The sequence below is a fragment of the Cygnus atratus genome, chromosome 10 (genome assembly GCF_013377495.2).
Source record: "Cygnus atratus isolate AKBS03 ecotype Queensland, Australia chromosome 10, CAtr_DNAZoo_HiC_assembly, whole genome shotgun sequence".
Lineage (NCBI taxonomy): Eukaryota > Metazoa > Chordata > Aves > Anseriformes > Anatidae > Cygnus > Cygnus atratus.
Genome location: NC_066371.1, coordinates 19733595 through 19760135, shown reverse-complemented (window position 1 = coordinate 19760135; position 26541 = coordinate 19733595). Strand labels below are relative to the sequence as shown.

The window sequence follows — 26541 nt, the reverse complement described above, 5'->3', positions numbered from 1 at the left end:
ACTGATTTTGTGCTTGAAGTTATTTAAGTCCTGTAGTTCTATACATTTGTCACTTCTCCAAAATACTGACAAGTCATTAATGTCTCTGCTTCACTTCTTTGGAGTTCATTTCCATCTTGCCTTGGTAAAGATGAGGGAAATGCAGAAATGACAGGAAAACTATCACATAGGGAAAATGGTGATTCATTATCTCCCCCTCTCATGCATCATTTCTTACCTGCAGTATTCCAGAACAATGGCAATTGGAAGGGACCTTGTGAAGTCATTTCATGCAGCTGCCGGCTCAGAGCATGGCCAGCTGCATAGTGTGACCTGGTTGTTCAGGGCATTGCCTCGGTGAGTTTTAGGTATATTCAGGGATGGAGATTCTGCAGCCTCTCTGTGTGAGCTGCTCAGCCACCCTCAGCATGGCCCTTTTCTTCCGTGGCTGGCTGGGATTTCCCCTCCACTGCCTTTCATCCTTTGCTGTGCACCTCCAAGTAGGATCTGGCTTCCTCTGCTCTGTAACCCCATGAGGCAGTTTGTATATCAAGTTAGTTATTTCCACTTAGAAAATGTTCAGTGGTTCCTGTGACTTTCCTTTGCTCTTACCTATTTTCCCCCAGTTATGAGACTGGGTGGTAGTTATTCAGAGGTGAGACAAAACATTAGTGAGGTTACTGTCTCTTACCCCCTTGCCCTTCAGTACCTCCAGCCGCTGTGCAGGCAGCGTGGAGAACAGGGAAGAGGCCAGCCTTCAGTGAGTTGTATTCCAACGAAATGAACACATTCAGTTTCTAAATATGAGGATAGAGGTAACAGGTTCAGTAATTACGTATGGAAGGAAGATGGTCTCTCAAGAGATGTTGAACCCTCAGAGAGAGATGGCAGTAGTGGAGGGGCCAGCCCCAATGAGGGAGGCAAAGCCTTAGTCTGTCAGTGCTGAACTGTGTGTATTCCTGTCAGCGATCACAGCTGTTTGCCTGTTGCCACCTGCTCTGGAGTGCAGTGCCAGGGAAAGGATGCTCTTGTCAAGTCTAGGAGGGGAATGCAGGCAGAACGAAAGCCCTGAAGCATAGCCTGAAGGGATGCTCTGTGCACTCCTCCCTGATGAAGACACTGCTAGCAACAGCAAGCTGTTCTGGGGCTCTGAGGCCCCTAGGCTTAAACCCATCCTAGCAAATAGCTGCAGGTAGCACTGTGGAGGGCACCACGCCATCTGTGGTGTGCAGACCAACGTGTCCTTCCTTGGCTTCCCTCGGAGGTGAGCTCCCCTTCCCTGCTCCTCACCACACCATCAGACTGGATGCACTGCAGGCTGATCAGTCCTGGAGGAGATTTTATTTGGGCTGAGTTTTAGCAACATATTTTCCCTTCTGTTACAGTGCTTCTCTCTGTTAATACTGTGCAAACGTGCTGCCAATTCCACCCGCTGCAAGCAGCAGCAGCTCCCCGTGAGCTCCGGGTGGGAGCCGGGCCTGGCAGGCCTCGGGCTCGGCCTCCACAGCCTGGCCCTGGGGGTGGCTGAAGTGGCCACTTCATGGCCATGCCCTGTTGGCCATCTGAGCACTTGTGTCTGTTGCCTGTGTCACGTGTCACGGCTGCACCAAGGTTTACTTCATTGTCCTGGGGGTTACAGCAGGGCCGGCAGTTTCCAGTGTGGACCTCTTTTGGTTCCTGCACTGTATGCGTCTGAAAACACCAGATGCTTGCTAGGCAGCAAATGGTTATTGCAGTAATCTATTTCCTCACTCGGGCAACCCTGAGAACACTAACGCTCCAGTTCTTTGTAGAGTTTCTTTACAACAGAATCCCCAAAAGGGAGCCCACTGCAAAAGGCATGAACTGCTAGTCAATTAAAGTGTCCTTTTCTCTATTCATCCACTAAATTTTTTTTTAGCTTGTGGAAAGGAAAGCAAGGCTGCTGGGATTTGCTAAGCCATGGCAGGGTCTGTGCTATCGCCAAGTGCCACCTCACTGTGTGCTCGAATGGCTCTTGCAAGCCAGCTGCTTGGAAGGGAGCACAGGGGCAGAAGGATGCTGGTTGCTCTGCTTCTGCTTCCATTTTTACTGTTTTCAAGTTAAAGTTGGAACTCACAGTCAGTTTACTTTCATATATATATATTTATATATATAAGATCATTGCTGAAACTACAGAAAGGGGATAAGTCCTTCCAGAGTTTAAAAATTGCTTCCTGATTCTTCCTGTTTTTTTTTTTTTTTTTTTGGCTTAGAAAGCTGAAATACCTCTAATAGAAGCACAGGCAAGCACTAATGAGAAACACTTTGCTCCGTGTGCAGCTCTGTCTCTTTAAGACATTTTACCCACACGTTCAGGTTGTGGTTTGACTCTCAGAACCACTGGTTTTGATCATATTCCACAATTTATTTGTTGAAGCTCGTGTTGCTTAAGGCAGTTCCTCTCTGATTTACCCATTTAGTGGTCAGTTTTTGATGGTCTGTTTGCACTGTTTTGAGAGTCCAGTGTTTGCAAAAACTGTTGGGGGGACAAATGGAAAGAAAATACGTTAATTTCTTATAGATGGTGTGAAATACGCCTTTGTCAGGGGGAAGGCTAAGGCATCTGGCATGATAATGAAGGGATTAAAATGTCTCTTCACTAAATAAATGTTTCGATATTCTTTTATTCCTTGAGTTTCAAGCTGCTGACACCAGTCCTAACTCATTTTCAGGATTATTTATAAATGCAATTAGTGCCCAGAAACTCCCTTTATGTCTAGCGTTACTCTATCTAGAGTCTTGTAATGGTTTTAAGTGGATTAAATTGAGATCAAATGAGAGAAAGTGATGTGGTACTGCTAATTTGCTTGGGAAATGCTGTACGTTAGTGGCTTCTATTGCATAACTGTTCAAATATCTTTTTTTTTTTTTGGCATTTCACTGTTTGCCAGAAGTTCTGGAAATACTTGATGATGCGTTCTACATTTTTGCAGAATTAATGTCTGATGTTTCCTGATAAAATTAGTGTTCTTCTACATTCTTCTGTATTGTGAAGAACATGCTTTGCCACCTTGCTAAGTGTATGCGCCAGTCAGAATTTACACATCATTTAACCTCAGCCTACTCTGTAGGAATGTGTTGTTCTCTATAGTAGATGCACAGTGCTTGTTGGCAGTTAGCAATAAAATGCCAAAAAGCAAGTTCAATGTGAGCAAGGTTTCCACCCACCCTGTAGCCCACTCATCCAGTCCCACCTCTGTCCAGCACTTCCCATCATCAGTCCATCCCACATACACATCAGAAAACCTCCCAGGGCACTGTAGAAACCTCATGATCTGCTTGTGCCCCATCATGTTGCTCTTCTGACAGTCCTGGGGCAGTGAACGTCCCCATTGAGAGCTGTGGCTTGTGATCCTGAGCTTCATTCCCGTTGTTTGGATCCTTTCTCCACTTGCTTGGCAGTACGTAGCAGAAGCCCACCACAACAGCACTGTTGCCTGTTGGTTGTTTCACTGCAGAGGGCACAGCCTGCGTTCCCCGTGCCCACCCACAGCAGCACCCTGGTGCAAGCTGTCCCACCTTCTTCGTGCAGCCACGGTGATGTGGTAGCTTGGTCACCACAGCCAGCCTTCTCCATTCTCCTGAGCTCTGTCACTTTTCAAGGAGTGCCTGAGAGCCTGTCCACTGTCATGGTCCATGTGCAGTTCCCCCTCACCACTGCTCCCTGCCATCTTCAGGCTTTGCTTTCATACACAGTCATGTGAAGGAGGGGATGGAGGAATCTGAAATGAATTTGCAAGGGTATTGGCCAACAGCAGGGGTCTCATCGTTCAGGTCAGTGAAAGCAATGTGGTTTTCACCCGCTGTAGCTCCATTGCAGGAAATGGGAATTTGGGATGTGTGTGTAAGGGGCTGGGGTGACACCCTCAGGGTTGGGTAGTACAAATGCTGCATTGCTGGGAATACTGTTATAGAGGTTACTGTTACAGTAACCCCAAATCTAATGCACTGTGATGTTGCTGTTAACATAAAAATAACTGTTGTCACTTGTGGCATGCCCAGCTGCTCAAAGCACAGTAATCGGGAAATTTCTTCTAGCAACACTGCGAGATGAAAGGAGTCAACTGTTTGAGAGGGGTTTGTGTTTTCATGGAATCACTAATAGCTCTTGTATTTCTCAATGTTTTCCTGCAGTCAGCCACCTGCCTCACCCAGCACGCAAGAAGCAATCCAGGGCATGCTATCGATGGCAAACCTCCAGTCATCAGACTCCTGCCTCCAGGCATCCTGGGGTACCAATCAGGCGAAGAATAACTCCATCTCCACACAGAACTCTAAAAAAACAGGCGGTGGTAGTAACAAAAATGCTGGCAAACGGTTACTAAAGAAAAGCACAAAAAACAGTATTGACATTGAAGATTACGATGAAGATCAGGACCATTTAGATGCCTGTTTTAAAGATTCAGATTACGGTACGTACACACGAAGCAGTCTGAGTTGTGTGTGTGCCTGGGTATGTGTACGCATATTTACAAATACTTCCCGTGTTTCTCATGGGATGCTTTTTCAATTTCATGTGGTCTGTTACACTGAAATATCAAAATTTTAGTAAGGAAGAGTGTAAATAACAAGAGGTCTGCACTGCAAAATTAAGCAAACACTCCATAATAGGTAGACTGACTACAGAACTGGTGGTGATATAACTACCCAGTTAGATTGTATTTGAGACATGGTGTTACCAGTAGATCTTAAAAAGCATGGAAACACACTGACAATGTGGCAGTCAGCCAAGAACCATGGGGAGCTGTCCCAAAAATGTGTGTCAGGTACTAGTACTTATGACAGGAATGTCCTTCTCTGCACAATAACACTAAAATATCTAGGTAAGCTGAGTGAGAAGCTGAATTTGTACTTGGAAAAGGGTTCCTATGGTATTTTGAGTGTTGGCATAGAAAGTAAGCATCTGAAGCAAAAATGAGCACATAGCCAGTTTGCACCAGTTATATCAGTTCTACCATAATAATTTGCAGGAGCAATTTTGGATATAAGAAGTGAGGAAAGGAAGAAAGTAATAATATGAGGATTGATAGGAACTGGACAACCTGAAGCCCTGAATGGGGCAAGAAGTAAGTAGAGGTTTGTGGCAAGTATGGCCATCAGAAATCACGTTATGACCGGAAAAACAGCATGTGTTTTCACCCTCTGAGATACCAAGGCAAAATGGAGGTGCTGCGACGTTGCAGAAGGCAGCCCAGCCATTTAGAGTGCTCTGCGATGCAGTGGTGGTGCTGCTAGGTGCTTTGGGAAAGGGCAGCTCCATAAAGCGGATGCCACGCATGGGCAAGGCTCTGCTCTGCTGAGGGGTAGATTTGCTCATTACACATCTGTGCTGCGACTGAATGGAGAGCCTTTGTTGTGAGCAGGCTTGGTTTTCAAAGGCTCTGCTGTTCCACATCTAATCAGCAGACTTACGGTGTCAATGGCCAAATGCCACAGTAAGGGTAAAATCGCTAGTGAAGTAACAAATGGCAACAGGCAAGAAAATCAAATGCCTGTTAAAAAATATACACACACAAACAAACAAAACTTCAAAGTAAAGGCTGGGACAAAGTTTAGATTAGTTGATGTTTTATCCCTGAGGCCTTTGAAGGGTCCTTTGGTAGAATGGTTTGCATTTATCTCTTGGCCACTAGTAAATCAAGGAATACAGTTTCCAAGGTCTGCACAAATGGCATGTCGTCTCGTTTCTCTCTGCCTAACTGTGCTGGAGTCACAAGGGCCAGGAAGGTGAGGTGCCAAATGAAGTGGTTGGCTTCCCTGGCACTGAGAATTCTGCTTGCACTAGGCAGGCTCACAGTGAAGGCTGCTCCCTGCTCCTGGGGGAAGAGCAGGGGATGTGGCAGTAAAGGAAGCTGCCTTGGTCTGCTCCGTGCATGAAGGGAACCATGAGTCACTGCAGTGTGAGTTGCACTTGCGGGTATTGCTGTCCAGCGAGGATGCTGTTCAGACAGCCATGAATGTGAAAAAGCCCTACAGACATCAGAAACCAAGCGTGGGAGCCAAGATGTGTTGTGATCTCTCTTGCATGTCTCCTTGCTGTGACAGCTGTCCATGCCTGGTAATATCAATGGGCCATCCCCATGCTGAGTCATAAGTAGGACCACTGCTACTGCGATAGAGATACATGGCAGATCACGTATCTTAGCCAAATTGTTGTGGATAGGAGTTTGTGGGAGGTCTGTAGGATCTTTAGGAGTGTATCAAGTGACCAGGGTACTTATCTGCAAGCTGTGTTAGCGCTGGGCCTGATATCATACTGTGCATGTGAGAGAGCCTCCTTTGAAAACATGGATCAAGGCTTGCTTGCATCTGGCAAAACCTAAACCCATGGGAACAGGAAAAAATCTGAGACATGGCACCAAGTCCTTCCATGCAGTCCAAAGACCAGTCCCTTAACAAAGAGGTGGCTGTCTCCCTGTGAATCATAGAGTGGCTCACTTTTTCCCAAGCTTTTGAAGAAAGGTAGAAGCTCCTCTCATGGCAGGAGTACCCACACACCTACACGTGTTTCTTTGATGCATGAAGATTCACATCTTTTCTCGCAAGGGGTTATGAGAATTGCACTGGCATGTCTTCAATATTAGTCCAGCTTGGGATAAAGAAACTTGTCTGTGTTTCTTACAGCTGTGCCACCACTACACAGACAAGATGAAGACTGATTTTTGCTGTTTGAGAAGTTTATCTGTGTATCCTAAAAGTAGCTGGTCGCAGCTTAATGACAGCAGCTTCTAAAATGCAGTGTGTGGATGAGAGCAGGAGAAAGTCTCCTGATTGTTGCAGCTGTGTTACCTCTGGGGGACATTGCTCTTCTGAGCTGTGATACCTGCGGGCACCATACCTGTACAGAGCAAGTGGATCTGTGTGCAGCACAGAGCTGTCACCCACACTGAAAGTATTCTCTTTGTTTCCTACTGTAGTTTACCCTTCTCTTGAATCGGATGAAGATAATCCAGTATTCAAATCTCGATCAAAGAAAAGGAAAAGCTCAGATGATGCCCCTTATAGCCCAACAGGTAAGTCCATAAAATCCGTGCTACCCAGACTCAGACTAAGTCATGCAGGTCCCTAATGAACCAGCCATTTTTCAAGGAATGTGGAAACTGTAAGACCACAACTAGCAATTTCTCTGTAGTGTGAAGGATTAATCCTTTCCAGCACAATGGGAGGTGATTTCATGTGCTGGGACTCACACCGACCAGTGTTAGCCTTTTGCCATCAATCAGCAGGAAAAAGTCATTCCTGGATGGGTTGTTTATTTTTCTTCATGCTCTTGGTGAAGGAATGATTGGTGGCCACCTTAGCAGTGGTGTAGTTGTGAAACCACAGACAGCTGAGTAGCCCTGGCTTTTAGGTGTTGACCGTGTAGAGAGAAATGACAGGGAATGGTCTCCTCTGGCTTCGGCCAAAGCTGCTGGTCTGGAAGGGTGTTTTTGTTGTGGCTGACCAGAGGCAGTATAAGAGGCCAGGGGGTTCCTAGACCCCCCTTTGCTGTGGCCCACTAATGGGGGAGTCTCCACAGCTTGCTGTGTGTGACAAAGAAGCAGTGTCTCAGCTCGTGGCACTGCGTGTCCATCCCCAGCAGATGGGGCAGTGAATGCTGTCCATTTGGAAACGATGCTGGAGTCATTCATACCTGTAGTAGGCAGAAATCTCCCATGGCTTCAGCTTCAGGAAGCTGCATCTGCCTGTGAGGTTACTTGGCTGTGTTATATCTTTGTTGGCAGCTTCTCCCCAAACCGCTGTGACTGGGTGGAGGCTGTCAGCACCTCCTTCTTCGTACACATCCTGGGGAAGGAAGAGCAGAGGCTGTGGCATCCCTGGCTCTTCCTGCTCAGGAGGGCAGAGTCTCGCTGCCCAGTGTGTGGCTCTGCTGCTCGTCTGGGCACATGCTGCATGTGTCTCACCTACACCTGCTTTCCTTGCAGCACGAGTCGGCCCCTCGGTGCCTCGACAAGACAGACCGGTGCGAGAGGGTACAAGAGTCGCCTCCATTGAAACAGGACTCGCCGCTGCTGCCGCAAAGCTGTCACAGCAGGTGAGGTTGCTTGGGAAGTAGTAGCTGTCAGGAAATGAAAGCAGCAAAGTCATGCCCAAACAGCAGCAGTGTCAGCCCTTCTTAGGGTTTATTCATGTCAGTAACACAAGGGTCATCAGTGTCAGGTGAAATAAATGGGAGGAAAGTCCTGTAGTGTTGCAGCATACCTGACAAAGCCACAGCACAGGGCAGGCAGTGTATCAAGAGTACAGAAAAGCATGAGAGAGCAACCACAGCTACCTTGCAGGCTAATGGTAGAAGGAGGGTCCCTGAAAGGAGTGTGTGAGAACAGTGTATTGATGTGTATTTGAGAGTCTGACTGGTGTGATTGCCTTGTCCGTGGAAATTGGCTGCTGGGAAATGTTAGGGTTTTCTCTCAAAGCTTTGGTGAACCGAGGATAGCTAATGTCAGCTTAACATAGATATTGAGGCATTTCTGGGTGTTGGTAAGTGTCCTTTGGTCTCTGGAGATGTCATATAGATGCTAAGTGCCTCATGCACGTGGGCCCCACCAATGTGACAGAGCAAGTCATGAAGGTGATGAGGTCTGCTGGAGCCAGGTTGGCGAGATGCCTTGGGGAGTTGCTGGAGTTGTGGCTTTTGGTGGCATTGCGCTTTTGTGATGGGTCCTGTTGGGTAGAAGAGCTCCAAGAATGGTAGCAGAGTTTCAACAAGAAGTGGATTTGAAGGTAGGCAAGGGAAACAGGATCGTGACAGACCACTTTTCTCATGATGTGTAGTTGTAGGTGGCGAGATAATGTGTGTCTTAGCAAGAAGCAGATGCAGTGAATAAGTGGGGTGCTTAATATCCTCCATGCTATTGTGAAAGTGTGTGAAGATTGAAGATAGGAGATGCCAGTTTATGTGGAACATCAAAAGGTTTGTTCATGCAAAACCACGCTGGTCTCCCAAGGCAGGGTCGTTTCGGTCCTGATTGGCTCCTACTCGCCACAGTGTGCACAGAGTTAACAAGCAAGGAGGCTCTGCACAAAGCACAGAGAGGCAAGAAAGGCAGCGTGTGCATGCGGCAGAGATCTGTGAGAGAGATGGTATCGGAACAGCCTGAGCAGTTTGTACATGGCAAACTCCATTGTTTTTCATTGTATCAGGACCCTAAGCAACGCCGCTGGCCCTTGCCATAGCTAAAGGTCTTCTGGGGATTAATCTGAGCTTCATGTTTGTCATTTTAAAGGAGGAACAAAAAGGCAAGAAGAAAAAAAATACCAAAAAGAAGCTGTCAACCAACAACGCGAACAAACCGGCTCAGGAAGGCAGCTCGCCAGAGCCGAAGCTGGAGTCACATGCCAGCAGCCTCACAGATCACGAGTACACCGCAGGGGCCAGCACCTTTGGGGTCGCCCAGCCTAACAGGGGATCACAGCCGATGGCACCCGGTGTTTTCCTCACACAGAGGAGACCCTCATCATCCTCGCAGAACAATGCCTCCGCCAAAGGTACCAGGAAACGCCTGGGGTTATGCTGTAGGAATGGGGAAGGGTGATTTGGTCATGTAATCCATGCCTTTTGCAGGGCCCTCACGTATTGTGTTTGTCATGGGTCTGTAGAATTGTTTTGGTAGATCAGATCTGGTTGGAGATCTGGCCCGTGGCCTTGGCTCCCCTGGTAGTGTGGGCCCAAATTTGTGCCTTTCTGCTGGGCTGTTGTTGCAGGGTGTGAGGCATCCTGTGCTAGGAAATGCTCCTGAGCATGCCCCAGGGTTCCTGAGGAGGACATGCAGTGGCCACGTCACAGTCCAGCCCGTCTGGTGAAGCCTTGTCAAGGGGAGGATGCATCCATAAAGGCTGCTCTGCTCAGGGCTGGGTCAGGCACTGCTGAGGTCGGCTAGTGGTTGTGCAATACATGTAAAGGAGGACGTCCTGCCCAGCGCATATAGAGTAGTGCAAATCTGCAAACCTGTCCTGAGAGTTGCAACAAGAGAGCAGAGGAATGTCAAACCTTGGGAGTAACACAGCCACACAAACAAAACCAAGAGAGGAAGAAGTCGCTTGTCTGCCTTAGGGAAAGCGTTATAAAGCCGGGGCTGTCCTGGGGTCTGGGCTGGGGCCTCCTGTTCTCTGCTTGAACTGTGCTGAGAAAGCACGATAAAGGCAGGTGTGTGGGACAGGCAAAAACTCCAGTCAAGTGCACTGTGTATGGTGAAGATCAAGTGCTCGATCCCACTGGGAGAGGCCCTGTCGTAAAAAGTGAGGCTATGTGGCAGACGTTTCCAGTATTCTGCATTTGAGTGGAGCAAATTAGAGGTAGTGTGTAGTGTCCTGCAGCCCCTTTGAGGGGTGCCAATCAGAAAACATCAGGGCAACTGAATGGGCCATACAGGAGGATGTGTACAGCCCGTTATAGGCCCACGGGCTCTGTCAGGAGCTGGCAAGACCCATAGCTGTCTGTAGAATCAGAGTGAAATGAAAGTATTTGCCTGGAATTGTGTCTTTGTGATGAAATGGTAACGTGAATAAAACAGGTCCAAGAGCATGGAAGATGTGATGGGAAGAGGAGTGCTGAATGGAGCCAGGCCTGGTCTAGCAGGTGAGCTGGGTGCCCAGTCAGGTCATCGTGAAGGGAGCCTGAACAGGCACGTGGATCACACCTTGCCCGTGACATAGGTCAGTCCTCAAAGGAGGGAAGGAGCCATGTGCCAAGAGTACGTGCCTGACCTTGAGGGAGAGGAGCACATTCAGAGCCTCCAGTGAAGGGCCTTGAGTCAGCTGGGGCCACCAGGGGGACTTCAGGGCATCTCTCTTGCATGGAGCACAGGAGATCCCTGAGCTTGGGAACTAACAGGTTGGGCATCATTGGGAATGAAGGGACTGGAAGGAGAAGGTGGGATGAAGCAGAGTCAGGGAGCTCTCAGACTATTTAAGGGAAGGGAGACGATTCACAGTGAGGCAAAAGGATGAGAAATGAGGAAATTATAAATTGCCTTTGTATACTGCAAGTCTTCTGTGGCTGTAGAAGCACATTCTTATTGAGAAAAGGTATGGTGTGGAAGGTCACCACCTGCCCTTTTGGGCTGGAGCACTCAATGCAGGTGGGAGAAGTGGAGAGGAATCGAGTCTTTGCAGGTGTTGCATGTGAGTGCACTGACAGCATGATGGGCAGGGAAGCAGCTCTGTGGGTTTGTGGTGTGCCAGGTAGTCCCAGATACCTTGGAGATTCACAATGTTTCTGGCTGTAAGGTAGTAGCTGGCGAGAGGTGGGGTAGAGATCAGCTGTGACAGTTGCACAAGTCTCTGAGGACAAGCACGCAGGGAGCACAGGCCTTCCTGAATGGCACAGCCCATGAGCAAGGACTCGCGGTGGTGTTTTTCTCTCCTGAGTGTGGGGATAGGGGAGGTTGTCCTAGTTCGGTGCTTTGTAGTGCCTTGATGTTAGCCTAAATTTGTAAAGATGTGCATGTCTGTGCGTGCGTGTGTGTGTGTGTGCACCTGTACATGCATCTGTTCAGCAGCTTTTGCCTATGCTGGATGCAGATGGTCTCTCTTGGGAAAGAGAGGGCAAGGAACCACAGTGGTACATGGACTGGTGCCAGTGAGATGCCACGCAGTCTCAGTGTCCCCATCCTACAGATTCACCCTTGAGTGTGTGCAGAACAGTAGAGAGGTGCCCAGAGGTCCTGGAGGTGCGTGCATGCCCACGGTGAAGGCAGGCAGCATTTAACAGCCTGCTGGGTGCCCATGTGAGCACGGCCTCCCCAGCTGGGGAGAGTCACTGGGTTTGGACGGACCGTCCAAACTGGGGCTGGATGTTTGCTGGGGGCAAACTGGTCACCCACAAGCCATGAGCTGGGATGCATGTGGGCTGGGTGAGGGCACAGCACAGCAGGGCTGGCACTGTGGGGGCAGCGGGTGCCCCAGGTGTGTGACGGGACATGCCCCGGCTGCAGTGGTGCTGCTTTGGCTCCTGTGCTTGGTGCACCGGGGAGCTGGGGTGGGAGCGGGTAAGGCCCCAGGCTTGTGGGGTGGCTGCGGCCTCGTGGAGGTGCTGGGATGGGGCTGGGCTTCCCGTGGGGAAGGCAGCAGTGGTATGGGGCTGGAGGGTCACTTTGTGTAGGGCTGGAGCCGCCCCGGGGCTCACCCGCTCCCGCTCTTCCTCCAGGAAAGCGCACGAAGAAGGGGATGGCCACGGCCAAGCAGCGGCTCGGCAAGATCCTGAAGATCCACCGGAATGGCAAGCTGCTCCTCTAGCGGCCTCTGGGCTACTGCCACCTAACTTTGGCCACCACGACGGCAACCCTTTTAACTTTCAGCGGTCGGAGTGTACAGAATCCTGCTATAAATATTTTTTAATATAGATGTCCTTTCTCAGAGTGCTGAGAGCGACCAGTCCGCAAAAAGTTAACGCACCCGTGGCGCTGAGCAGCGGGAGGCGGTGAGGGGCGGGGGGGCGGGCGGGCGGCGGTGCCTGGCTGCCGTGTAGATGCGTCTCCTGAGGCATCCTTTTCCTAGAATGTAGCTTGTACATAGCTTTTGGAATAACGACCACCTGTTTTTTATTAAGGGGAAAGTCTCTCCGGGTGCCGCCAGCCGCAGCGGCCTGTACCAGCTCTTTGCGTAACTTCTTGTACGAGGAGGGAGACAGTTATTTTACTAGCACCTTGTGGAGTGTTTCCGTGTTTTGTGACGATGTAATTTATTAATGTTTGTAGCTTTTTATATTTGTACATTTCTTATGGGCTTTGTTTATATACACACATTACCGGGGCGCGGCGCCCGCGGGGAACCAGAGCCACCCGCAGCCGTGGCGAGGGCCGTGAGGGCCGCACCGGCCTGGGCGTCGCGCCGGCTTTTTTTATTATGATTATTATTATTAGTATTATTATTTTTTCGCGACATGTACATTTCTAACAAAGTTTATCGTGGCTATCTATCTATGACGGTGTTTTATTTACCAATTCATATCAAATGCTCTTGTATCAAGTTCACGAAATCTAAGTAAACCTAGAGCAAAGTTTAAAAAAAAAAAAAAGGGAAGAAAAAAAAAAAGAAAGCAAAGTAAACTATTTCAGGTTTTGTATACATCTGCCTGGGCCTGGCCTTTTTGTGGGGTTGGCGAGGGGCAGCGCGCGGGCTCAGTGGAGGGGTGCAGGGCAGCTGTGTGCCCCCGGGTCCCCCTGTGCAGGCAGCAGGCAGGGCAGGGTGAACGGCCCGGTGTGGTGCTCTTGGTGCTCTGCCCTCTTCCCCCTGCTCCTCAGCAGGGGCAGGCAGGCAGGGAGCTGTGCTGCCCCTTCACAGTCACACCACAGTGCTAAGCCAGTGCTCCAGCTGCAACCCTTAGCACCACCTCTCTTTGCTGAAATGCCACCAGAAGCCCTGGCTAGTTGGACGTGGTCTTGATTCCTGTCCAGCCCTACCCACCCCTGAAGGGCAGTTGCTTAGTTTATGTCCTGGCAACACACACCATGGTCCACACAGACACACCTGCCCACTGCGCAGCACTGCTCTCATCATTTACCACCCTTGGTCAAATATATACGCTCATTTCCCTCTGCTTCCTCCCTCCATCTTGGAGGTCACCAGGTGCTACAGCCTTCCCCCTTTTTCTCAGTCATGGAAAGGTCAGGTAACTCATCCTTTGCTTTTCTGCCAGTTGTCCTGATGGACCCTTCTGTCCCTGGTGCTGTTTTCCACATACTCCTTCATTATCACAAGAGACTGAATGTGGTGTCCATAGACATGTGCAACCCCTGCTGTTTCTGCAGTTCTCTTTCATAACACAAGGCTGTTTCTGTTTACATCTCCTACGCCCTGGCTGCTCCCTTGTTCTTGGCCATATTATGTGGACAGTGACGGGAGCTGACTAACCTGCACAGAATTACCCATTACCCTATCAGACATCCCCAGCACGCTCGAGGTGAATATTGTGGAGTCGCAGGTAAGCATGATGCGGCCTCGAACCGATCACATAGATGACAGTGAGAGGATCGGGATAACATGGATCTTTTCACTGCCCACATCTCTTCAAACAGGTGTCTTTTGATGAACTTTTGCTGTAAGTAATTCCTTAAGAAAGACAGCAGGCCTGGTGTGCTATTGAGGGATAGCTTCCTCTTAGGGAGGCCTTGCCTGCGTCTGTCCCAAGTCACTGTGACAACACCAGGCAAGCACAAAGGTCGTGTGTGTGTGCAAGAGAAGCGGTTACCATAAAGTATGTGCAGTACAAGGCATTGAAAAACTGATCGGACTTGGATGTTGTCAGCTTTCAAACCAGAGAACCAGTGGTGACATGATGAGTGGATTAAGACCGTGTTTCCCAGGGGAAGACTGAGAGCCCAGTTGCATTGAGTGAGCTGAAGGAAGGTTGAGAGGTTATTTTCAGCCAAAGGTAAGCATGACTTTTGGCCAAGAATAACATGGCAAGTATACACAGGAGCTCAGGAAATATTTCTGTGGGGAATAGGGCAGCAGTACCTGGAGGAGGTACCAGGAGAGGCAGCAGTTTGCTCCTCTCTCATTGCCTTCCAGCAGAGAACTGTTAGTCAAATGTCAACCACTAGCTCCGTACAAATTCACAGGCCCAAACAGTAGTGCTTTTGCTAGACAGTGCTCCCCATGAAATGAGCTTCAAATCTCATCGACTTTCCACTTTTACTCAGGAGTTCCCTTCAAGGGTGGGCAAACTAATGCCAGCAGGGATGTGTCCTGCCTGCATCCCTATCCCCCCACCATGCCACTCCTGCCTTTGTATTCCCACCAAGCATCTTGCATTGGCTCACTGATGTCATGAGAAACCCATCCAGATCCAAAACCAAAGGTGTTTCATTTTCCTGTTGGAAAGGTGTTTTGGTTCCTGGCAGCCTCCAACAAGTGCTAGAGCAGGTGGGTGCCTGCAAGAATGCAGAGTGGATCCAGAGGATGACATTTGCTGGCTGCAGACTCTTGGCTTGGACACCTTCAGAACCACAGCATCATGACCAGCTCAGACCATGAGAAGGTGTGTGCTGCCAAGCAGGTGAACAGCTTTGATACACACTGCCGTCTCATTAATGCTGTGCAGCAGTGTTCCTGCCTCTTTGATGAGTTTAGGGATTAATGCTTTAATTCAGGGATGCTGAATTAAATCAATAATTTAATGAATAATTGATAATTCATATCAACAATAACTAATGAATCAAATAAATAAATAATGAATTAAATAAAGTAATTAATGCTTTAATTCAGGATTTTAAATCAGGGATGGTCAGTGACCTGTTACGCATAGTACTTCTTATGGACAAACCCCAAAAGACTGTGCAAGGGACCTGAAATGTGTGGCATGGGTCATGTTTTGTGCCTGTTTTCCTTGACGTCATGCTTCCAAGTGGCTGGGATGTTCCCTCATGGATAGTGATAGAGAAATTGCTGTGCCTGCAGCTGCTGGAGATTTGGCTCTTCCCATATTCGAGTCCAGAGTTGCAGTGCTCAGACTTCATGAAACAGACAAACCCCATCAGATGTATGACATTTTTAAACACATGCTGACCTTGTTCCTCCTCACAAATGGCAGGCATTCTGGTAAACCACATTAGCGCATCATTCTGCAGTTATTCCTGCTCAGATTCTCCTCCAGCTTCTGACTGCACATCCTAGGATGCTGGTGAGTGTTTGGAGTCGGTCTCGCAGTATGTCCTCACAGAGACATTTTGGAGTGGAGGTTGTGGCTCACGGTAATAGCAGACGTTCACCAGCTGGGGGAGTTCACAGTTCAGAAACAACCCCAGCATATAAAATAGTACCTGTTGTAATAAAATGCCTATCACCTCTCAAGGCTTGGTGACACACACAGCCGTTGTTTGGCAGGTTATTGCGGTGCAGTTGAGGATGCCCTGTGACTCACTCCAAGCGTACAGCTACCAGAAGCACCAGGAGGCCACCGCAAGGCTCTGATTCAGTCCGTGCAGAAAACACCCTCAGAAATAAATGATGACATAGCGCGGCTGCTACAGTCAAAAGGATCCTGACACACCAGTACAGGGCTGCAGCTTTCATCCAGTGACAAGCACTAACAGTTGCTGCTTCATCTCCCCGCTGGAATGGGACAATGTGCAGTACAGACCTGACTGCCCAAGTCCCTGAGGCTCAGCCTGGAAGTGCCTGGCTTTTGCAAAGTGCCCTCTGGACATCTTTAGAAAGCACAGGCAGGAAAGCCCAAATGCTTCAGCTTAACCAACAGCTCAAGCAGACCTCATCAGCAAGCACAGAGGCTTTCCAGCAACACGGGCTGTTTGCAGGCAATGCAGCCTGTGTGCGGAGCCTGTCCCCTGGTCCTGCCCCCTGGTCTGGGGTGCCAGCACACCTCCAAAGAGCACCGAGGTGGCCAACTTCAATTGTTGGACAATGTGGCTTCCCATATACGCAGCTTGGCCAGCAGAAGCAAAAAGTTTCAACAGTGTCTTTATGCTTTCCAAAGGATTTCTTGCCCTTCCTTATCCATAGCCAATTGTAAGGTTTTGAGCCAGTACTGCAGATGTCCTTCATGTGCTGCTTCTTGTGTAATTCCGTGGTGACATTTTTAGAAAGGACTGCCTTGCTGGTCTGTTGGTTTGCTACTGGCTTCTTGCCATTCTCCTCTGGGTTTTTTCAGTCTTCCCCCTAGGAAGAACATGTAGTGGCTTGTTATATATCATTACTTGTCTTTTTTTTTTTTTTTTTTTCCAGCTGATGATTCCATCCAGTCATTTCTCTTGCCTATTGCCTTAATTGTTATTGCTTTGTTTGCCTGCATATTTTTTGCCTTTCCTCTATGCTCCCAAATAGTCAATTTCTTTCAGCCATGTGCTTATGTACCAACTGACAGGGTGTGTAGCTCACTGGTGGCCTTCACTGTGAGTTGTTTTGGTAAAAAAGTCTTTGTGTCTACAGACAGGCTCTTGACCCTGTGCAGCTGACATCATTTCCAGGCAACTCCTCAACCCCTTCCTGGGCTAACTCCAGAGGGCTTGGCATTTGACAAGTTCTTCTGTACACAAACATAACATAAAAACTAGAGCACACACTGCATAATGGGGTCCAGCCTACTTTACCCCCAGACTGGCTTGATGCTTCCCATCCACATGGAAGCCTTGTGCTGACACCAGAGGTACAGGATGCCTGGCACAGGTCTGACATCTCAGCTCCTCAGCAGGGCTTTCAGAGCAAGCCTGAGTGAAAGCTGCTGGGTGATGGTGAGGCAGAAAAGTCTCCTTACACTGTTTCACACCGACAATGCAGCTTGTTTGGTTGCAGGCAGCTTGTGGTATCTCCAGCAGCTCCCGGACTACTCTAGTTCCCTCTGCTTGCTCTGTGCTGGGCAAATGCTGCCCCAAACATATGCTGCAAAACAGCTGTGCAGTGATCCTGCTTCTTCCCATCTTCCAGCTCCACACCTTGAACTCCCCACAGACACCTAAGGCCACAGAATGCTCCTGTGTGCCCATGTTTACTGGTTGGTTGAGGACCACCCTTGGGTAGTCTCACTATGCTTAATGAATGCTATATTTAGCACTTTTGCAGACTCAGGTGAAATATTCTTAATCTTCTTTGTCAATGTGGAGTTACCTGCAGGGGAGACTTCTAACTGCATTTTAATTTTACAGTGACTGTCAACTGAAAATTCATAAATCCAGCACTTTCTGTACAAAGGATGTTGTTACCAGGTAGGTAATTTCTGCACACGTGCAGAGAGGCTGTTGGATGCTTCTGATAAATGATTGCCAATAACATTTGGGTTTCTACTGTGTCTGTCTTTAAAATGACAAGGATCACTCAAAAATTGACATCTGGCACAGCCCCGCATCAGTCTTGCAGACCCTTCATTCGTCTTTCATCTCGGATCATGGCAGGCTCTAACCGCACCACAGCGAGCATGTTTGTTACTTAAAACAGTGGCACGTTGCCATCTTGCAAGACAAATGCCGTTCTTTCCATTAACATCTGACACGAATTTGTAGTACCCATCCAGCAGAATTCACAGCATTTGTGTAAACAGTTTTGAAGTTGTTCTCTGTATATCATGAGAGAAAGTCTGCTTCTCCTCTTCTCTTAGAAGTGTAATAATTATAATTAATTAGATTTCCTTCTGTTTTCAGTCTACTGTGAAGACGTACTTTGAGGCCCATTTTTAGGTCACTGTTCTGTCAAACTTTACATACTTCTTTCCCCTAGCTAACTGTATTTACTAAACATTTAGCTCCATGGCGCACTTCTCTAAGAAAGGCACATAGCGAACCTATGGCTGCCAGCCGCTGCTCGCCTCGTTTCCTTGGCTCGCCCCTTCGTGCACTGGCGGGAGTTTGCAGGCCATGTGCAAAGGGGATCTGCTCCTAAAAAGAGGGCCCTGTGGTCTTTCTCTCACCTTCAACTCCATCAAATTAATAATTAGCCCTCACTTAAGTGACAAGTAGATACGTCTTAAAAGGCCTTGTGTTTACACTACTCCTTCATTTACTGTTTAAAAAGCCTTTGTTGGCAGCTGGAGGAAAACATGACACACCCTTTCTTCCTGAGGTCACTAGGGCATCTTGGTTGAGCTCTGTAGGCCTGCCTGCACCACGAGCCTCGCAGGCCTTACCTGGCCGTGCTCGTCACTCATGTCTCGCCTTTATCTGTGAGAGGGCAGCTGGCACTGCAGGCAGACCTCTGCCAGGACCACAGCCCTGCTGCAGGCATTGCCTCACGTTCACACAGAGCCTGCCGCCCCTTCATGAAGACCGTGCTTGTGCCTCAGAGCTCTGTGAGGTCCACGTGGGTGCTTACGCCCAGTTGTACCATGAGCCCTTCTTCTCACAATGATATCCCCTGCACCACCACAGGTCTTCAGGTCGCGTGTGTCTTACTCTTGCCTGGCTGTGGTGGCATGTCCTCCCTCAGAGGGATGGTTCAGCAGGAAGGCAGCAGAAGGGCTATTTGTTAGTTTTTCTTCACAGTGGTCACACAGATTGTATCACTTTGAATAGGCATGCATCTCCTCCATGTGCTGAGAAGAACAGGCATTTCTTCTACATAACAGGAAGACTTTTAGCATTGGCCATTTGTCTCTTCCCTCCCACACCTTCATTCTTGATCTGCTTTACACTACAGGGACAACTATCTCAGAAATTATTTTTCCCTGAATTTGTGGTATGGAACAAATGGCCTTTTCCCAGAGCTGGAGCCATTTTTAATATGGTGCTGCTTGCAGGCCTGCTGAGAAATCCCTGACCCCCCAAATTCCTTTCCTTCCTTCCCTCTTTGCCCTTTCTCTCTTTCAGTTTTTGTAGTACCATGATGTACTTCCAGGCCTAGGCAGACCGATACCACCCCTGTTGCTGTCAAGCTGGACAAGATGCTGCTGTGTAGCAACGTTTTGCTGAAAGCAGCAGATACAGCACTGCACTGCACCTAATGGTGAGATACTTCATGCGAGTGGGGTGCAGTGCTGCTGCAGGCTGGGCAAATAATGCCTCACACAAGGGAGTCTTTACATGCTCTACCTTTGCTTTGGTGAGTAGACGATGATAATTTAATTGGTTTCCTCTAGGATACCACAACATCCTTTCTAACCTAGGTGTGCCACTGGCCATAACATGCTGGGATAATGTCGTCCAGTGATGCATGAGCAGAATGCTCAAGAGGTCCTTAACACAACAATGAGAGATGGTATATCAATGTCACGGGAGCCATTAGATAGATTAAGTGCCTCTCTCTCCCTCTGTGCACATCCAGGGAGGGCTTTCGTCAAATGATGTCTGATAAGCCCATAGGTAAACCACTCAACACATAGTGGCATCATTTTTCTTACTGTACCTCCAGCTTGCAGCTCTGAGATCTGTAATTACTTTGCTCAGGATACAAGCTGTATCCTGAGGAATTACAGCTGGATTAAGAGACTGCTGCCTAACAACAGCACATGGCGACGGGAACAAGAAACCACTGGATGGAGTAGCTCAGCTTTTACTCAGTGCTGTAGCCTGTGAAGGCTTCAGCCACCCTAGGCTTGCTCGTAACTTCTGGTGTGATTCCGTTATGGCAAGGCCCAATCTGCCACATCTGTAAGGGTGTACAGCACTGCACCCGTGGCTCATACAACTCTTCACCACGGGGCTGAAGGCCCCATCGGCTGGCCCTATCTGGGCTCCCTGCACTTGCTGGTAGCAGCAGCTCTCCTCCAGTGGCCATTTTTTCACCTTCCTTGCTGAACTCAGCAGTTCCAACCACATAGCCACTTTATTTTATTGCTGTCATAAAATATATTTGGTGGGTTGGTTTGGAAAACAAATACCTCCGCAGAATATGAAATATCAGATGCCCCAGTCCAGAGTAGGTAAAAAGGGAAGAAGGGGTGAATGTTTCCTAGCAGCATTTACATATAAATTTATTGGCACAGACTGTAAAATAGGACATAGAACAAGTTATACAATAAAAAGTGTACTAATACCGTATGTTTTACATGTCCCTCACCCAAAGTTAAAGACTGTAACAGCTCCTTTCAACATACTTTCTTAATTCAAGCTCACCAGCCTCGTTACTTTTCCTCAAAATGTGCAAACCTTTAACTTCTCTCAAGGGATAACTTGAAACTCGCTCAGAGAGTGAAATATTAATTAGAGCAAAGAATCTCACCATACGCTCGTCACTGTGTGGCCTCTAGGAAGCGAGAGGAACCCAGACACGCTCAGACCTAAAGTGCCTCCTTTGTGTGGGGCTTTTGTTTCCCACATTCCACCCGCTCTGTGCTGTCACAGTTGATAAGAGCTCCCAAGTCCACTGAAAGAAAACTGTCATGGCTAAGTATACCTTGGCTGCTTATGGCGAATATAAGCTATTAACGAGCTTGTTATCTTGAGCAGGTCTTACGCAAATTGTTCCCTGTCCGGCATTTGGCATAAGCAGCGATGACAACTTTTCAACAGATGCTAGTGAGAAGAGAATAAAGATGCTGTGGCTTCAAACCATCTGCAGGGATTAAACCTTCATCACATGAGGTGACTTTTCTGCTCTTGAGACAAAGGAAACTTTTCTTTTTCTCTACCTAAATACCGCAGTTTCTCCAAGACACCATTTTATTGCCAGACACTTTCATCATAGTTTGTCTATCACGGTTATTTGAAAACCAGCGTAAATTGATTTTTTCCCCCTCTAACATCCAGACAAATCTGGATGCTCATTAATTCTTTTCCTAATCCACGACTGCAACTTTCTGCTGGATCCTGGGCTGTTTCAGGAAGGTTCTGGTTGCTCCCTAGGCCACCAGTTTCCAGCACTGGCAAAATGAGTTAGCCACAAATTTACCAAGAAAGTGACCCTGCTCACTGATTTGTCATGTGCGACTTTATGAGTCACAGCTTTTCTTAAGATTCTGAGCTATGTCCAATGGAAAGAAAAAATGTAAATCACCAAGAACATTGTGATTCTCCATTACCTGCACAATGTCACAAATATGATGGGAAGAACAGAAAGGAACCTTTACTATCAAGAAAAAAAGAAAAAGGAAAAGATGATTAATGCTAGAGTTTATTTGCCCAGTGCTTAAAATTGATCAGGAAATAAAATTCATCCAGGCAAAGCAATTAACTTCAATTAAGAAACTCTGCTGTTTGTTTTCAGTCTGCTTTAGCTGGGTACAGTAGCATATGAAGAGGAAACAACATCAGATGGGGCCTGTTTATACGGTGGTTTGTCTCATGAAAATGACTCAGTCCTTGTGTCTGATGCGTCTCAAAACTCTATGGCTTACTCCCCCTCATTGCAACCTTATTTCCATTGAATTCCTGATTCTCAGCTTGCTTTTTTATCCCTTCCAGAGCCCTACTCAGTATTTTTCAGGTGGTTAGCCGGCTTCCTACAGATTTCGACTGTTTACATAGCAAAGACACGAGGAAGTAGGATCATGTGCTGCTACTGGCCAAAGCAGATGTCCTGTTTGTGCCATGCTGGACCAACGCTTACATTCACACTAGTGGATATTCCCCAAAGTACTCTCCAAACTCTGGTCAAACACTGCATTGCCAGAGTCACAGTTCTGAGGAGGCAGACGCGAGTTTTCTGAGGGGAATTTCACAAACGTGCCTTATGTCCTACAGAGCTTTCTTTCCCCCCAGCACTACAACCCAACTGCTTGCTTTGCCTGTGGAAATTACTGGGGATGCTGGCACACTACAAGGTCTGGTAAAGAGTTTGGTGCCTTCATCAGCTCTTCTAGCAGGCCAGAGCTGTTGAGTGATGAGTCGAGAGACCAAATGGACTGTGGGAAGGATGACATTTGTCCAAATAATCCTTGCATAGCTGAAAATATGGTGCACTCCTCTGAACGCACTCTTTGTTATAAAGAATATCAAACTACCTATAACAAAAGCAAATGAGGAAGGAAATCAAAAGCCCTTCTTATTGTGGTGCCCACAGTTAAAGGGAGCAGACTCTTTGTTTCTGCAGATTTTGCATTTGCTGTCAAAAGACGTTTACTGTTTGCAGTGTTATTGAAACTGGAGGTCTGTACAGTGCTTGCTGCTAAACCTTCCTCCAGACTCTCAGCAATACATTCAGGAGCATTAATAACCAGACTTGACAAAGACAACAGCTAACCCCCCCCGCCCTGTGTTGGCAGGGCTAGATAACCTGTAACTCACCGAACTAGGTGGCAAAATGGCTGTACCCTTCCTAGGCCATTCCTGACCTCCCTCCTCTACCATTTTCATTCAAGAGCAACACCAACTCAATCATTACTCAACAAGAGCCTCACGAAATATTTTTCCTGAGTTTTAACAATCTTGGTTTGCTAAATGAGGAGCAGGGGGAGAAATAAATCTGTAAAACTTGTGCAGCAAGTAGTTTTTTTGATTCGTGCTTGCCTTGCAGTAGACAAAAAGTCTTGTGAACTGCTAGCCAGGGCAATGTTAGCATGACTCGTTCTGTTCTTGCAAGTGGATATCTTTGGGCTTTGGAGGACTGACTATAAGCCAAAGAGCATCTGGTTTTGTCTCTAAAGGTTAGGCATGTTGGGTGTACCTCAATAGCATGTGCTCCTTTGCAGCAGCACTGGCTGGAAAGAGAGGAGAAAAGGGGGTTCAAGGAAGAACCCCCTCATCAGAATCATTTCTTGTTGATTGCTGATTAGCCCTGTTTGGCCTGTGAAAAGTGGAGGCCATATGTTCCTACCTTGAACTAACATGCACCCACTGGCAAAGGGCTGGCACAAGGTTTCCACCTGACTTCACATGGAGCCCTTCTGGATGCCTGGGGGTCCTGTGCATGCAAGGAGGAGCACGCTAGACATGGCACTGCATGCACAGATAAGGGACTGCAGGAGAAGCAGAGCTCCAGCCTGACCCCCAGGGCCTCGCTCCACAAGATCGACACGATGCTTTCAAGGGAATTCACAATGCCATCTGTGTCAAATACTGCAAATAAAAACTGTCCAACCACAACCTCACAGACCTCTGAGAACGGTTCTGTCTTGCAATGTCACCAGGTCAACAAATTGACCCTGAATCTTGAATCTCTTCTTTTTTTTTTTAATATTTTTATTTGCCAGCAGTGAGTGCTATGCTCCATAATACATTGTTCTACATAACCTGATCTCCTTTTAAAATGGAATAACAGAGTTTGAAAGAAAACATGACTTCGAAGATTAAGAGGTAGGATCAGAAGTAAGCCACCTGTCAGACAGCATAAGAACCCAGGATTTTTTTCTTTTGGATTTAAGCAGTCATTTAAAATGTAATAGTCATATGTTTTAATGTTCTCTATATGGTCTAATTTTAGAGTATTTGTACAAAATAAATGTGTGCCTCCCATTTAAAGCCATATTTTCAGCTATTATCTTCCTCATGGTTCTAGCCAATAATGACAAGGAACCAGGCTCTATTATGCTCATTTCTAGTCAGCAGCAATTTATTTATATGTGGAAGACAAGGGAAATTTCTTTCTCAGAACTGTCTCTGTGCTGGCCCTAAATGCTCAGCAACCGCTTGGCCAGGTGAGGCCCTTCCTAGGCACACACCTGCCTCTGGGAAGTCATGCTAATTGTGCTGCATGTGCACTTTATGGCTCTTGAGTCCTCAAGTGCTTGTGTCGCTCCCTATTTACAACCCATGCCAAGCAAGACAAACCTCGATCCAGGTCCCTTTTCCAAATCAGACACAGGGCAGCTGGCTCTACAGCTGCTGCTCATGGGCATCCTGGGCTGGAATCAGAGGCAGGAGATGGGCTCCCAGCCCCTTTCCTTCTTATTTACCAGCCAGGAGGGAAAGGCAATGTGCTATATCCTGTTACTCCCAAGGAACAAGAGATGAGCAGATGGATGTATTTCTTTTTTATATATATACACGTATGTATTTATAGATATGAAAAACAAACTAACCTTAGACATAACAATAGCTAAAAGCCATACTTCACATTGTTATTCGTTGTTATTGCTATTAAACGGCTGTTATTCATAACACAGCCCTGCAATACTTTGGATCTTAATCTCCTTTTGTGGTATAAAATGGTCCAAACAGCTGCTAAATGGAACAAAAGTATAATCCATCAGTATTGATTTGAATAAACATAAACATCCCATTTCCTTGCAGGCAAACATGGTATAGCCTGAGCAGCTTGCTCTGGCCATCACTCCCTGAGCCTTAACAGCAAGGAAAAGCTGGGTATCACCTGCACCGGGCATGTGGCACAGCTGATGGGCTTTTTGGGGAGCATGGGGGATGTGACAGGCTGGAAGGGGGGTTGGGTGCCCCATTGCTTCATGTACACACGTCCCTGTCTGTGTCTGCACTTTTTAGGGCCAGAGGTTGGGAAAGGCCAGTGTGTGAGAGGCAGGGGCTGAGCCCAGCAGGCAGAAGGCTGGCAGAGCCGCAGGCTGCAGATGCTGCTGCAGGTAGCTCTGGAAAGATCCCAGCAATAGTGCTGGCTCCCCACTCAGAAGTGCACTTACCAGCTCCCAGATATACAAAACCATGTCTCAGCTGCAATTAGAGCACGAGCCCAGCAGAAATGAGTACTCCTTGCGTTTGCTATAGGAGAAATCCCATGAGGCATGGGGTGCCCGGCCTGGCCCCAGCTGATCCCAGACACCAGGCGCTGCTCAGGCAGGCTCTGGGAGCGTGGAGATACGGCACCAGGGTGTCCCTCCTGTGCACTAGCAGGGAGGGTGCCCTTTTAGGTAACAAAAACTAAAATTGGAAGTTATGGGCACGAGGCTGCTCTTCAGACTGCTGAGCATGTCCCAGGCCCTGGCCTCCCTTGCGGCAGCACTCGGTGTGCTCAGGTGGCTTGGAAATGCCCGTGGCTGGAGGAAGAGGATGATCAGGAAAGCCTGGCTTTAAGAACCAGAAATGCTTTCTCTGATTGAATTTGAAACTTATAAACTGGAAACTAATCAGAAAAATGTTTCTCCCTGTGAAATGCAGGGCTGTTTTGAACACATACATACACATTTCTGTTTGTCTTGGTTTCAAAGGAAAGCAGGCACTCATCACTCAAGCGCTGCCTGGCCAACAGGTTGGGCTGGGCTGGATGGCCTGTCAGCTCCGCACCTCCTCGGTGTGCTGCAGCTCTACACGGAGCCACTCACAGTGAGGCTGCAGAAGGCTGAAGAAAAGGAGCATCAAACACTTAGTGGGTAATTTATACTGACAAAACATACATGTGCTGGCAAAAGCAGCATGCAGCACATTCACAGAAGGGACAGAGCCCCCAGGTTTGTGGCTAGAGAGGAAAGTCCCAACTAGTTGTCACAGCCTGGATGGCAAGCCAAGGTCTGCTAGAGAAAAGGAAGGCGGGAGGGGAGGAAATAAAAAGCAATGCAGCTGGAAAAGAACATGTTGTCCTCACCCACGGATAATTACTACCGCCATCAGCTGCTTAAAAACACTGCTTAAAACACTGCTTTGCCATCTTCTGCAAGTGCTTAGGTGTGGATGGACATGACTGGCATGTACTATACATGTACTTTCACCAGAGCTCGTGGTTGCTGAAGTGAGAGCAATGCTTCATCCTAGCAAAGGCCTAGCACACCGAGACTTCGCCAGTTACTTGCACTTTGCCCTGAGTTTCAGCTGAGGCAGGAGATGGCTTTGTGTCTGATCTGTCTCCTCTGGAAAGTGCACGTCGGGTCTCAGTGTGCAGTCAGCTGTGCCGCAAGCAAGTGCTGGAGGCATTAGCATCCATTAATGTAGAGGCAGACCTCTGTGCCATCCAGAAGAAATCACCCGATATACATCAAAGGAAATATTATGGTTTTGAGCCTGGGACTACATGGAAGTCCCTCTTTATTAACAGGCATGCCTCTAAATCTTCCCCTGCAAAAGTAAATTATCAACAACATGGCTTTGCTAATAACTAAAAGATTTTAGCGTATCGCAAGTGCATGCAGAAAGGCCATGTGCTTTTAGCTGCCACCAGTCCAGACTCAGCATCCCATTTGAATGTGATCTGCTGTATGAAAGTAATTGGAAAAATATGGCTAAATATGTGTGTGTATACATGCACACAAGAAGAACAGCTTTCATTAAACAGTATTAAACAGGGAAACATACGCCAGGAGATTTAAATCACAAAAAT

General features: G+C 47.8%; 1 protein-coding gene across 2 annotated transcripts in view; it reads left to right on the top strand.

The window, feature by feature from the left end:
• The window catches only part of PHF2 (PHD finger protein 2), a 96304-nt gene extending 83300 nt beyond the window's left edge, over positions 1–13004 (top strand). The window contains exons 18-22 of one of the 2 annotated variants that reach the window (XM_035558246.2): positions 4135–4412; positions 6918–7013; positions 7926–8035; positions 9228–9489; positions 12149–13004. In XM_035558246.2, coding sequence (XP_035414139.1) covers positions 4135–4412; positions 6918–7013; positions 7926–8035; positions 9228–9489; positions 12149–12237 — 835 coding nt within the window. In that variant the 3' untranslated portion in view covers positions 12238–13004. The remainder of the gene's footprint in view (positions 1–4134; positions 4413–6917; positions 7014–7925; positions 8036–9227; positions 9490–12148) is intronic. The other variant, XM_050712738.1, reaches the window with a different exon arrangement.
• The last annotated feature ends 13537 nt before the right edge of the window (positions 13005–26541 follow it).